The sequence below is a fragment of the Clupea harengus genome, chromosome 6 (assembly GCF_900700415.2).
Source record: "Clupea harengus chromosome 6, Ch_v2.0.2, whole genome shotgun sequence".
In the NCBI taxonomy this organism is placed as follows: Eukaryota; Metazoa; Chordata; class Actinopteri; order Clupeiformes; family Clupeidae; genus Clupea; species Clupea harengus.
The window spans coordinates 839,637-854,636 of NC_045157.1; the positions used below are offsets into that span (position 1 = coordinate 839,637).

The 15,000-nt window shown below is 47.3% G+C and overlaps 1 protein-coding gene across 1 annotated transcript in view; it reads left to right on the top strand.

Moving 5' to 3' along the window:
* Positions 1–4,333: 4,333 nt before the first annotated feature.
* The window catches only part of cmtm4 (CKLF-like MARVEL transmembrane domain containing 4), a 33,265-nt gene continuing 22,598 nt past the window's right edge, over positions 4,334–15,000 (top strand). Inside the window, exon 1 of the mRNA XM_031568738.2 lies at positions 4,334–5,408. Coding sequence (XP_031424598.1) covers positions 5,223–5,408 — 186 coding nt within the window. The 5' untranslated portion in view covers positions 4,334–5,222. The remainder of the gene's footprint in view (positions 5,409–15,000) is intronic.

Sequence of the window (15,000 nt, forward strand, 5' to 3'; positions counted from 1 at the left end):
AGCGTTCACCCAGAATGTCTAACTCCACTCATGTTTTGACACTAACATGGCACACTCCTATTGGCCAATAGCATTACGAGACGCTGTCTGTCTGTCTGTCGGAGGGCTACTGCGCCATCACTGAGGATCCTGTATATATACTGCAAAGAAGAAGAAGAAAACAAATATTTGCTATACAAGCTTTTTTTTTTTTTTTTTGGTTTGATTTTTGTACAAAACAAATGCAATTATTTTAGCAAAAATTATGAAGAACTACTTCAGAATGAAACTGAGAAAGTCTGGATTGGGAAGGTGGAGGAGGAGGAGTCACGTGATTTAGCATGGCAAAGCTTTCTTTTCCCATGGCTACAGGGATATGTATGGTTTTGAGTAAAGGGGCCAGGACAGCATCTTTTCCTTTAAAAAAACAAAACAACAACAACAAAAACAAAAAAAAAAGGTTGAAAAAGCCTCCCAAAGTGCCTGGCACACGCGCTGTTTGTGTCGTAGTAGAGGTGCTCGTCTCCAGGAGAGGAATTGCACTGTAGTACAAACGGTAAAATGGTTTTCTCTTTTGTCCACGTCGGTTCCCAATTAATTTATTTTGTTTTTATTTGTTTTGTATTACTTACATCTGTGGTCTTTGCTTGATTTGAATATTTTTTGCTTCCATCGGTGGCCTAGATAACATTGTTCAGCAGAGCAATGGAGAGCATGCCTTTCTTTTTCTTTTTCCTTTTCTTGATTAGTGAAGTAGATGAAATTGGCTTGACCAGGCCAGTAGCTGCACAAGCATTGGAACCAGCTGTAGAAAGAACCTATTAGAACCTTCTAGAACCAGCTGTAGAAAGAACCTATTAGAACCTTCTAGAACCAGCTGTAGAAAGAACCTATGTGCCCTAGAGGAACAAGTTTAGCTCCACCCACTCGCGAAATATCTCAACGGCGGCAGGCCAGGCGACATTTGTGTGGATTTTTTAAAAAGAAATGGCTTTCTCCTCACACACGAATGAAAGACAAGATTAAATTGTGTTCTTTTACTCAAATCAAATGTTGCGTTTATGTACATGTTCTATAAACACAAGTGTACTGCAGTTCATGTTGAAAAGAAAACATTCCCAGTTCTGCACCTCGTCCATGTGGAGGTGTATCCCCATTGGAAGATTGGTTTTGACTGTAAAGGTTTCTGTCTTTCTCTGCCTCCAACCTCCTCTCTCTCTCTCTCTCTCTTTCTCTCTCTGTCTCTCTCTTCTCTCTCTGTCTCTCTCTCTCAGTGTAGAGTTAGTGTGTGTATGTCGCTCCATACTCTGTGTACTCAGGGTAGAGCCTTAATCCCCTCCTGCGCCGCCTTGCCTTGCCCTGCCAACCTTGCCCTCTGTCCCTTCATGCCCGTGCCATCCTGCGCCGCCTTGCCTTGCCTTACCCTCTGTCCCTTCATGTCCGTGCCATGCAGTCAGCCGCCTCAGCCATCTGCAGTGTCCCGCCCTGTTCATGCTTCTCTCTCCTGCTGTGTAATATGGAGTCAGATGCCACACAATGCCAGAGTGCAGATCTATCAGAGAAATGCAGATCTGATTTGGCATGGCCGGGGGTGTTTCATTTCTCTCTCCCATGTACTGGTGATGCAAACATTGACCTGTGGTTAGATCATTTTTTTCCTTTACCTTTCTGTTTAAGCTTTGAACTCTTTAACATGACAGCGCAGCTATGTGGCTTCATACTAACGACAACCACATCTTTTCAAAAATGGACAAAAAAAGGAAACCGCTGAGAATCTGGAACCAAAGACATAGATCCCACTCCTGTTGTAGCCTGTGTAGTGTCTGTGTAGAGTAGCGTCGCCTCTGTCTCCTCTCCAGGAGCGGCTTCTAATTCCAAAATGGATTCTGTGCCTCCTGGGGTGGTCCGGAATTTTACTCTGGAGCCTTAGGGTTCAATTCTGTGTCATTTTAGCTCTTTCTAAGGGAAAAACCACCGCGACTACACATTGTGCAGCGTCGTCTACTTTTTTTTTTTTCTCCTAAAGAAAATGGACTAATCGGTAGATGGGGAAGCAAGAACAACGAGACAGAAGTCAGTACAGGTGAAGAACGCATCCGGACTTCTGCTTTTTGTTTCTGTCTATCTTCTTCTTTTCCTGTTGTAGTCCAATCAGAATGCAACGCTTAGCCACCACCTGCACCAAGCTGGGATGAGCACTCATGACTGTTTTTCAAGCACAATACTGTAACATTTTGGAGTAACTGCTTTCATGTTAGTTCCAAAAGCACTTCAATTTGAACCAGAGTCTCAGATCAACCCTCCTTCCAGCTACAAAGTGAAATCCAGTGAAAATGCTTTAAAAAAAAAAAAAAAAAAAAAGCACCCTGTCTGTCCTTTGGTAATCTATTGATGAATTTACTCATGAAATAAAACTGAAATGCACTTAAATATAGCATTTTTTTTATTATGTTTTTGTTTTGCCGTGTAGCAACACTGTCCCTGTTTGGGTGGTTTACACGTCTTAAGTGGTTTGCTCAAAGTGTAGCTCTGCTCTCCCGGGGCACTATGCCAGTAGTTTCATTTTGGGGGGGGGGGGTGGACGGGTGTGGAGGGACAGTCTTGAAAAGGAACGTCTCGTGTCTGTAAGTGCAACTCCACCGTGGAGGTTAGTTCAAGGCCCCTCCATTCTCTCAGATGGATCTGGGTTCTCCCAAGAGTCGGTTCCCGTGGAGAACCCTCCAACAGTGTTCTGTTTGTTAGTCAGATTCCAGCACAAACACAAAACTGTTCCCCATTTTGTTGGCAAGCATCACTTAACTTTGGTAATACAAAGCAGACGTCGGGAGGGTAGGAACTGCACTGCAGGGCCGTTGGGTTGCCAGTGCTGAACGCCCAGTGCTCTTGTCATAACATCTGCTTTCTTATGAGTACTCCCTTTGGAGTATGACCTGACGTGGCAAAAAAGACAAAATTAAGAAGAAAAAAAAGTCAGTCATCACACAATTTCCCCCTGTTTGGCTTCACCATAAAGGCACTCTGGTGCGCGTAAGGTTTTTTTTTTTATTGTTAGTTTTTATTTGATTTTGTTTTGTTTCCTTTGCACATGTGGCAACCATGAATCAACCGGTCCTGTTCTGCTTTGGTACCACCTGACTGGAACTAAAGTGCTCTGTGCCCTTAACCCTGTCGACATGCATTTGCCCCGGTGACGTATTTAAGTATATACAATATAGAGGAGGAGAAACAGCTTTTGCTTCCAATCCTTTTATATATACGGGATTCAAAAATACATTTTTTAACCACAAGGAGGACTGGATGTGTGTATGTCTGTGTGTTTTATCCCGCACACACACACCTGCATAAATCTGATCTGTATGGCTTTAATCTGATGCAGTAATGTGGAAATTCGCTTAGTGCTGGTAAAAAAATAAGGATACATGTCTCAATCCACTGGCTTCAATAAAGTAAGAATCCAGACCAATGGATTACCTGGTGACTGTCTCTCCATGGGTGTGTGTGTTTTTTTTTTAATTAAAGAGGGGAGTAGAATTTGCTGTATGTGTATACTGTAGGTATTGGAGGCTTGTATTGCATTGCATTGATACAGGTTACCTTAACACACTAAGACAAGCCTCAAGTGAGCCCTGATAGAAATGTAATGTCCTGGGTTGGGAATGATTTCTGTGCTAGGGGTGCTGCAGGTTATCCACACAGGTCCTTTATCATGACAATCAGGGAAGAGACTGGGTCTATACATTGTGCTACCGTGAAAACTTCGGAGGATAAAAAAAAATCTTCGTATTGTTTGGTGCTCTAGCCTCTTCCAATATGCCTTTTGCGAATAGACAGAATTACAGACCATAATAACCCAACCCAGTAGAGGGCAGTATGAGTTTCCTGTCAGAACACATGGATCACTGGCCACAAGCAACGGCTTCCAACTGCAGGTAAACAACTCATTAAGTACACTTATTTAGGTAAACGTGAACCTGAATTAGTGGTGGTTTGTGTACCAAATACTTAAAACCAATTCATGCTTTTGTCATATAGCCTACTTCAAATTTTGTGCTTCTACTTTCAACTGGCCAATTGCTGTTTTACACCAGCAATGTATCTCAGAATCAGGTTTTATTGGCCAAGTAAGTTTGCACAAACAAGGAATTTGACTTGGTAAAGTGGCTCTCAATGTGCTTACACAAAATATACATTACAACACAATACACAACTAAGGAGAGAGGCGTGTAGCCTATGTTATTGAAATTAATATAAGTTTCTATAATGTATAATATCAATTCTGAATTGCTCTTGTACACAAATTCATTTCTTTATCACCGCAGATAGTGCTCCCGTGCGTAAAATGCGTTGATGTGTGTTTCGACGGCTGAAATTCGAAGCTGCGAGCCTACCTGCCCAAGCATCACGAGAACACACCTGTGTTGCACGTCACTATAGAGACTGGTCTAGCTTTCTGGCGCTCGAAGCTATTAGTGGCCGCGGTACACAGCATGTTACCCGACATCGAGAAAGCTGGCTCTGCCCAGTAACGTATGCTTCGCCAGTCTCGGGGTGAAAACACACGCATCAATCCAAGAACCATCTGTTGGATTCACGTCTGTTTGGCCTCATGGATCCGATGGGCTGTGGCCTCGCTGAACAGCCTGTGTTCGCTGGGTGAACACTGTTCGACTTTTTTGAAGCCTTTTTCATCTGAAGGAATTACCAGTTTCGAGGGCGGAGACTAGCAAACAACAACAACGTTGTGTTTTACGTCTTTTGGACGACAAGCTAACATGGCTTGACGAACTCAATACTAGCCTAACTCTAGTCTGTTCAGGTCGTTTTGGATTTTTTGTGCTTTCGCGTGAAAGCCGCGCACAACGAGGAGTCATGGAGCTTGCCGCTTGCCAACTCCCTAAAACGTATAGGTGCTGAGGACTGTGCAGAACAAATCAAATTCATTCCATCCTATCCTGGCGAACCTCACTGCGCGCTGTCTTCAAGTTATCCACATTTATCGCTATTGGGAATTTAGAACATAACAGTCTTCTGCAAAGAAATCTCAACGTAGTTTTACGTGGTTACAGTAGCGTGTTGTAGCCTACATTCCAGAAGCGGTTTCTTGTAGCCTGTAGCTTACAGCGAACGTTGCGACATTGTAAACTGTATTAAGTGTTCAGTTTTTCCTCTTGGGAACAAACGATTCGTCTCCATATCAACTATTCTGTAAGTTCGTGGTCGCGGAATACGAACAAAAGGAAAACATGAGGAATACCGAGGAGACGGACGGCTTTGATGGCGAGGCCTCCAACACTTCCATGATCTCGGGTGCAAGTAGCCCGTACCAGCCGACTACAGAGCCCGTACACGCCAGAAATGTACTGGGAGGCATCAGGTGTGATACAGAGTACCTGAGGTCGCACTTCGGCATTTTAAAAATCATCGAAGTGGTAAGTTGCACGCACCTTTGGTGGTCTCTGCTTCTTTAAATTCTTCAGTTTATGGGCTGACAGGAATCATTCATTTTCTAGTTGAATAATTAATAACATTAACCACCCCTTTTGACTGGTGTGCATGAATGCAAATGATACAACTATATCAGTTCTCTGTAGGCAATAGATCATCTTATTTTTTATTTCGCATGCAGGGCTATGTGAATTATCAAGTTAGTGTCTGGACTCCCTGCCATATTTAAGCTGTCAATTCTGAGCTTTTGTTTCATTTCTGAGAACTTGTCAAAAGAATAATCGACAGGAACAATGTTTTCCCGTACGGGACTGATGCCAACTGTCCCTAAGGCACCGTATGTGTGAAGCAAATGATCGTTTCCGTTTGGCAATTTGGTTGCCCGACCACATGTGACCAAAATGCGCTGTCCCTGAAATGGAAATGATAGTAAAAACGATTTTTTTCTCTCTTAGATTTCGAGATTTCCATCTGTGGAATATTAGGCACCTCCCTGAAAATGTCCCCCTCCCTAAAAGACAGGGCAGTGGAGTTTCTGGGAGAATGGCAGAAATTTTCTTCACATAAATAGTGCATGAAATCAGATGATACTTCCTCTTGGTCGCTTGTAGATAGGCGTAGCAATCTCTGGAATGCAACTGTTGAAAAGAAACGATTTGGTCCGTGTGTGTGAAAGAGAGCGAGAAAGATAGACGTAGTTAGTTTGCATATATTGTCTGTTTAAATGAGTTGTCCATGTACGCTTCTGTTGTCATCTTGTCTGTCCACCCACGGGTGGTCAGCTGGTCTCACTTGTAATTGCAGAGCAGCAGTTCTGCGGGCCTTGCGTCCATATTCAATGAATGGAAAGTTTGCAGCCCCGGAAGACAATGGTTGTGTGTTTCCATCGTAAATGAGCGCACGTTTAAACTAGATCAAATATTTTTATATATTTAAGTTCAATTTAGTTTCCCCCAAACCTGTTATGTGTCCTGATGCTTTTCTCGTACATATATATTTTTTGCAACAAATTTAGGAAATTAATTCTCCTGAAATTATGCTAATTGAATCAGAAATCTGCAAACACACAAGGTGCTAAACAGGGAAGCGAATATGCAGGAAACACGGCCAAACTAGTTACACAAAGCCCGTTGTCCTCTGCATGTTTCCCCTTGAAAGTGCACACAAACACATTCACATACGGGCATTGACTATGGCCACCTTTTTTCGGTTGGTCCTGTTGCGTTTATCTCGGCAAGGTGAGAGCGTGCAGGACGTTCCACGCGGGTGCCGCTATGAGGTAACTGGAAACGCAGCTGTTTGTGTAGGACCGGGTCCCAGGCCCGGGGAGACAGGATGGCTTTGTGAGGGAAGGGGGCACAGGCCTGGGATCAGTGCTGTCTTATGAGGACAGGGTAGTTGCAGACAAGCCTGTGGGGCTCATGGAGGACTGAGGGAGAGATTCTGGCTGGCTGATCTCACACACCTGGCATGTTTGCACTGGGGAGACTGACTTGAAAGGTGGATGACTTGAAAAGTGTGTGTTTGTGTGAATGAGTGTGGTGTGTTTATGTGTGTGTGTGTGTGTGTGTGTTTGTATGAGAGAGAGAGATCATGTGTATGTTTATTCAGTATATGCATACACACACTTGTGAGTACTTGCAGGAATATATGAGTGTGTGGGTGTTTCAAGGTGTGGGTGGGTGGGGGGGGGGGGGGCTGGTGAATCTGCTTTGTGGACCTGCATGGCATTTGAAAGAATGAGCCCAACTGATGTCCGACCGCCCCGATCAGAACTTACATAAGACAACATGGGGCGAACTCCGCCAACTTGAAAGCAAACGGGAAATTCATTTAAGAGCCGCGGCTGGCCCCGATTTTGTGTAGCGCCCCCAGGGGCCGGTGGCGGTTCACTCCAGAGAGGTGGGTGGTATGTGCAGCCGTCAAGCCAGCAGTGTTTGGAGACCGGCGGCGGCATATAAAAAAAATCTGCTTAGTCAGAGTGTCTTGAGTCCATGACCCTTGAGCTTCTCTGGTTTACACGTTAACAGCAGATCGCCTGCCTGCCGCGGTTGAGCTGTCCAACATCATCACGCACACATCCATTAGTCATCGAGTCGGTCTGTCAGAGGCCCGTTGGAGCCTCTGAAACGCCTCGCTCTCAGTGTGTGGATCTGACACTGTGGAATTCCAGTCCAAGAAATAAAAACTCCCCCTCCCTCATTCTCTGTCTACTTTCTCCTCTGTGTGTGTGTGTGTGTCTCTCTTTCTCTCTCCCTCTTTCTCTCTCCTTCTCTCTCTCCCTCTTTCTCTCTTCTTCTCTCTCTCTCTCCTTCTCTCTCCCTCTTTCTCTCTTCTTCTCTCTCTCTCTCCTTCTCTCTCCCTCTCTCTCTCTTGCCATTTCACTGAGAACGGGGGCCCTATGTGCACATGGCTTTATGTGTTGGTTCTCCGTGGACATTGTGCCAGTGTTGAGGAAGTGGAATTGTGTTTTATTTTCACCTCTCCTTCTTTGTGGCAGTGGTCATTAGTAGTACGCGTGTCTAGTTGTTTGTGATTGGCTCAGCCAGTCTTATCCCTCCCCCCCCCGCCAATGATTTACCTGAGGGCCCAACGGGATGCTGGGAAGTCTGTTTTACGGTTTAAACTGTAGCAGGATGCTTTCCCCCTCCTCCCTGTCCGGATGAATTCGGTTTTTCTCATTAGTAGGAAAGTAGAGAAGCCTGTTTCTCCACCGTCAGACACGCCTGTTTCTCCACCGTCAGACACGCCTGTTTCTCCACCGTCAGACACGCCTGTTTCTCCCCCGTCAGACACGCCTGTTGCTCCACCGTCAGACACGCCTGTTGCTCCACCGTCAGACACGCCTGTTGCTCCACCGTCAGACACGCCTGTTGCTCCACCGTCAGACACCACCGCACTGCTGGCTTGACCTTCCCAGTTGCCCTCACTGTCAGGGGTTAGCTCTCACAGCAGCTCTGGCTCATTCCTGATCTAAAGTGCAGTCCAGCTAACAACACACACACACACACACACACACACACACACACACACACACACACACACACACACACACACACACACACACACACACACTTCCGCTTGTCACTTTTCAATTCAATTCAGTTTTATTATATAGTCCCAAAACAAAATTGTCTCAAGGCGCTTTACAGACCCAAGGGCCTGAACCCCCTTAGAGCAAACACACACACACACACACACACACACACTTTACAGACCCCAGGGCCTGAACCCCCTTAGAGCAAGCACAATGGTGACAGAGGCAAGAAGAACTCTCTGTTAACAGGAAACCTTTAGCAGAACCTCGGCACATAAGGGGGGGCCCATCTGCTTGGAGCTGGCCAGGTAGAGATAGAAAAAGAAAGGGGGGGGGGGGATGGGAAACATTTGACTTTGCCAGACGGTTCTAAAAGTAAAAATATGTTTTAAAGGCAGTCAAGTAGTTACATTGTAGTTAATTGATGAATGTCAAATTGCAATTTAGTAATTGATTATTTTTCCTATATTCCCTTAACATAGTCCATTCCCAGGAATAAGCAGGTAACAATTATACCATAATTAATACCATAAAACAATAATTCATTATTGTTCAATAATAATCAATAGTTAAATTCAATAATATCATCAGTAATTCATATATATATTAAATCAGTGCTATAATCATAAATCCACCAACATCACAAACAAACTACAAACCTTCATAAACCACTGTCTAAGACGCATCCTTGGAGTCTTCTGGCCAAACACAATAAGCAACATCAACCTATGGGAATGCACAAAACAAGAAACAGTAGATATACAGCTGTTAAGGAGAAAATGGAGCTGGATTGGACACACACTACGAAGAAACACAACAGCAATAACAAAACAGGCACTGACATGGAACCCACAAGGCAAAACGGGGTAGAGGACGACCCAAAAACACCTGGAGAAGGAGCACAGAGCAGGAATTCAAGAAGAAGGGGCTGACGTGGAAACAGCTGGAGAGGATGGCTCAGGACACACGAGGGTGGGTGGAAACAATTCATCAATGGCCTATGTTCCGAGAGGAATACAAAGGCTTAACTAACATAATCATAAATAAAATAGCGGGGCTGTAGCCATGGAGACGGTCCCTTTCCTGTGAGTGGTGTTCCTGGAGTGTGAGGTGTGTGTGTGTGTGTGTGTGTGTGTGTGTGTGTGTGTGTGTGTGTGTGTGTGTTCCCAAGTGACTGAAGGACCTTTGTACGGTCACTGAGTGTCTGTCGCCACACCCTCCGAGTCCTCTCACAGCTGAGTGGACATAACCCCGTCCTCTCCGACAGTGATCTCGCTCCCACAGGAAGTGGACGTCTTCTTCACAGAATACACTCCCTCCTCCTGCTGCTGGTCTAGTGGACAGGGCCCGTAGTGGTCGGTGTTGTCAGAGGATTCAGATGGATCTAGTCTGTCCGGTATTGCAGTGATGGAGGAGGGGGTGCTTGGCCTGTGAGACTGCTGATGGGTCATCCTCTGGGACTGCCTCAGCCTCCGCCACTGCCTCACCCTCACCCTCAGGATCAGCCTCACCCTCAGGATCAGCCTCACCCTCAGCCTCAGGATCACCCTCACCCTCACCCACACCCTCACCCACACCCACACCCACACCCTCACCCACACCCACACCCACACCCTCACCCTCAGGATCAGCCTCAGCCTCACCCTCACCCTCAGCCTCACTCTCACCCTCACCCTCACCCTCACCCTCACCCTCACCCTCACCCTCACCCTCACCCTCACCCACACCCACACCCACACCCACACCCACACCCACACCCTCACCCACACCCTCACCCACAGCCTCAGTGGGTCTCTCCACCGCTTCACTCCACCAGGGTCAGAGAAGAGAAGAGAAGCCGCTGTGGAGCAGTTGAGGCCTGTATGAAGTTGTTACATACCAAGGCAAATGTGTCAAGTGGCCTGGTAACAGAGGTTTGGGTCTTTTTATTGGGAGTGTGTGTGTTTGTGTGAGAATGTGTTAAGAGGAGGGAGTTAAATATTATTGGGAGCAGTTTCAGTAACGTGTGTGTGAAGCTAAATGAAGTTACCAGATGCTCTCCCCCCCTCTCTTCCTCTCTCTCCCTCTTTCTTTCTCCCTCTTTCTCTCTCCCTCTTTCTCTCTTCCTCTTACTCTCTCTCCCCCCCTCTCTCTCTGTTATCTACTCTTCACTCACATGGTCTCTCTAGCAAGGTGAAGTATTTGTGCTTTGTGTGACATCCTCAAGGTCAAGTGGCCGTGAGTTATGCCTTGCAGACAGATTGCTGTGCTGCAGGCTGCACACTGGACTTGAGCTGAATGGCTAGTCACCATACAGGGAGGGGCTCTACGGCCATGGGGTAGGTTGGGGGTTTGTTGGGGTGGCATAGCGGGGGTTGGGGTTGTTGGGGAGGGGTGGTGGTGGTGGGGGGTTGTTGGGGGGTGCCTGGGGAAGTGGATTGGGGCAAGACAGGCTTTGGGGAGAAACACGCTCTTCCTTCTGCTGTTGTCTCACCAGTAACAGATGGTGTGTGTGTGTGTGTGTGTGCGCTGTGTGTGCGTGTGCGTGTGCTGGGTGTGAGCGTGCCCGTGTGTGTGTGCGTGCGTGTGTGTGTGTGTTTTGGAGGGGTGTGTCAGTGTGTGTGTGTGCGTGTGTGCGTGTGTGTGTGAAGCAGAAGGTCTAGTGCACACATCTACCATAAGCCCCCTGATGAATGATGTGGTGGTGGTGGTCTGTCGCTAGGACTGGGTATTAGTGGGGTGTGTGTGTGTGTGTGTGTGTGTGTGTGTGTGTGTGTGTGTGTGTGTGTGTGTGTGTGTGTGAGACATATAGTCATTACTGATCCACTTACCCAGCATGCTGTGCCTGCCCTCTGGACACCTGCTCCCCCTCTGCTCCACTCCTCTGGGCTTGGGCAGGGCCCTCTTTATCCACTGCCATGACTTCATCCTCCACACACACATACACACACACACACACACACAGAGACCCCTCCTCAGCAGTGATTAAGTCATGCTGCTGGTGTTGCAGACAGGCAGGGATCTGCAGAGAGGAAAGCAACTGCTGCCCCTCAGCCCTTGGACATTTTGTGTGTGTGTGTGTGTGTGTTTTGTGTGTGTGTGTGTGTGTGTTTTGTGTGTGTGTGTGTGTGTGTTTTGTGTGTGTTTCATTTAGGAGTGACAAATAGACAGCAGGAGAGAAAGCGATGTGGGGAGAGACTAGACTACAAAGACAGAGATGTGTGTGTGTGTGTGTGTGTGTGTGTGTGTGTGTGTGTGTGTGTGTGTGTGTGTGTGTGTGTGTGTGTGTGTGTGTGTGTGTGTGTGTGTGTGTGTGTGAGAAAGCGATGTGGAGAGAGACTAGACTACCAAGACAGAGGTGTGTGTGTGAGAAAGCGATGGAGAGACTAGACTACCAAGACAGAGGTGTGTGTGTAGAATTTTAGATGCTTCTGTTTGACTCGTCCTGGTCATTTTGTTTGTCTGTCTGCTAGAGGATGCAGTGGCCAGACTAGACAGCGTGTGTGTGTGTGTGTGTGTGTGTGTTAGAGAGAGGATATAGGCATTGGAGTGAAGAGAAAGAGAGTGAAAGGTGAGGAGATGGGGGCAGGAGAAAACATTCATTACCAGTTTGTCCTGTTCTCCCAGAGTCACTCGTTTGTCTTTCACAATAGGCTCTCGTGACGCTTAAAGGTGCAGTCCACCATTCTCCTCCTCATGGTCCTCTAGCTGTGTCACTCCTCTGTCTTTCACAACAGGCTCTCGTGACGCTTAAAGGTGCAGTCCACCATTCTCCTCCTCATGGTCCTCTAGCTGTGTCACTCCTCTGTCTTTCACAATAGGCTCTCGTGACGCTTAAAGGTGCAGTCCACCATTCTCCTCCTCATGGTCCTCTAGCTGTGTCACTCCTCTGTCTTTCACAACAGGCTCTCGTGACGCTTAAAGGTGCAGTCCACCATTCTCCTCCTCATGGTCCTCTAGCTGTGTCACTCCTCTGTCTTTCACAACAGGCTCTCGTGACGCTTAAAGGTGCAGTCCACCATTCTCCTCCTCATGGTCCTCTAGCTGTGTCACTCCTCTGTCTTTCACAATAGGCTCTCGTGACGCTTAAAGGTGAGGTCCACCATTCTCCTCCTCATGGTCCTCTAGCTGTGTCACTCCTCTGTCTTTCACAACAGGCTCTCGGTGACGCTTAAAGGTGCAGTCCACCATTCTGATCCTCATGGTCCTCTAGCTGTGTCACTCCTCTGTCTTTCACAATAGGCTCTCGGTGACGCTTAAAGGTGCAGTCCACCATTCTGATCCCATACACTCAGATTCAGTGAACTGCTCCTCGTGGTCCTCTAGCTGTCCAAACAGTGTTGGCGGCGGCTCAAAAACCCTCTGGTGTTCGTACACAGCCCTGTCTGTAAATGGGAAACAAACATGGTGGCTCAGACCGAGCCACGAACGATCCCAGCCGATCAACACAGTGCCGGCATAGAAGCGAGGGGTGGAATTTGATTGGCTGTTGAGCTGAAATATCAACAAACTTTTACAAAAACTAATTGCAGAGTGATCTTGCTGGATGAGCAAACCCTTTTCTCATCTGATTGGACAGCCGTTGGGATGACTCAAGCATTTCATAAGTATAGCATCGCTATAGCTCTAGACTAGTTTGTTTGCACTGAATCCAGAGTGTGCTGTTTATTTAAGATAGGTGTGTGTGCTTAAGCTGAAGGTTGTTGGAAAGAAAGGCCCATGAAAAGTGCCATGGGGGAACTTGGCCCTTGTAGTTCATTAATGATTTGAGGTTGCTGCCAAGGGCCAAGGCTTGTTTTGTGTTTGTGTGTGTGAGTGTTGCCATCAGGGCAAAAGGCTGAAGACACCACTTCTCTCACAGACGCAACATGTGGCTGTTTCACTGAACACAGCAGTTTTTCTAGCCTCCTTTAGCTACTCTGCTACTGTAAGAATCCACCCCCTTCTGTAAGATAGGGTCCTGATTGGTAGACACAGCTGCAACTTCAGTAAGATTGGGTCCTGATTGGTAGACACAGCTGCAACTTCAGTTGCACATTACTGGGCTCAGGAGAGTCTGTTGTTTTGTGTAGAGTTTGTGCACAATAATACTGAGATAAAGCATCCTCTGTGTGTGCCTCAGCTGTGTGTGTGTGTGTGTGTGTGTGTGTGTGTGTGTGTGTGTGTGTGTGTGTGTGTGTGTGTGTGTGTGTGTGTGTGTGCGCATCAGTTGTGTCTGGATGGCGCTCAGAAGAGTCAGAAGAATGCCAGAGGAGACGGAGATGAAGGCCAAGAGAGGGAGGGGGGGGGTGTGGATGTGGTTGGCCGAGTGTGTGTGTGTGTGTTGGAGAAAAACAGACAGAGCATCTGTGTGTATCATGCCTCATTGACACCAGCCTGAACTCTGGGCTACCATGTTGGTGTAACCCAAGGGCCACTGGCACAGCTTATTTGTGTGTGTGTGTGTGTGTGTGTGTGTGTTTCGTGTGTGTGTGTGTGTCTGTCTGTGTGTGTGTGTGTGTGTGTGTGTGTATGTCTGTGTGTGTGTGTGTGTGTGTGTGTGTGTCTGTGTGTCTGTGTGTGTGTGTCTGTGTGTGTGTGTGTCTGTGTGTGTGTGTGTGTGTGTGTGTGTGTCTGTATTACACGTCTGACACTTACTGCTCCATGACCATCATCTCCACTCTCCCATGTCCCATCACAGAGCTCATTCATTTCTCACCTAAAAGCTTCAGAACGTGGCAGAACATGACCTCCCTCCTCTGGGTGAATCCAGTGGCTCGGTCGCTCTTCATTTAGAACCGCCACCCGTCCCATCCAGTTTGAGCCGGCCCGGACTGGTTGGGAGCGCTCGTGGTGGTACGGTCTGGAATGCAGTGGAGTGGCAGTGAGTGTGCTGTGATTTGGACCGGGCCGAGCCCATAATCAGCCTGAGGTTTTTGGGTCTGGAAGGCCTGTGAGTGGACGGGAGAGCACTTAAATAACACATTAACCTCTGGGTTACTCCCCAACACACACCAACGCCACAGGAAAACACTGCCTAACCCTGCACTCGTCTGACCACAGTGCCCGAGTCATCCTGCCCTCTCTCTCTCTCCCTCTCGCTCTCGCACGCTCTCTCTCTCTCTCTCTCTCGCTCTCGCACGCTCGCTCTCTCTCTCTCGCTCTCCCTCTCCCTCCCTCTCTCTCTCTCTCTCTCTCTCTCTCTCTCTCTCTCGCACGCTCTCCCTCTCCCTCCCTCTCGCACGCTCGCGCGCTCTCTCTCTCTCTCTCTCTCTCTCTCTCTCTCTCTCTCTCTCTCTCTCTCTCTCTCTCTCTCTCTCTCTCTCTCACTCACTCACTCTCCATTAGAAACATGAGTGTTTCTTTCCGTCCATCTTTGCCTCTCATATTCTCCGTCTGTTTAACTTTCCATTCTTCTTTGTGACTTGCTGTCATTCTCATTTTGGTCCATACTATATTCTCTCTCGTTCTCTTCTTCCCTCTAACAAGAGCAAGAGATATGCTCTTTGTGACCCACCCCAGTCTCTCGTCCCAACCCAGACACTCAGAAAGGGACTGAAAATAACAAACATCAGATCTCA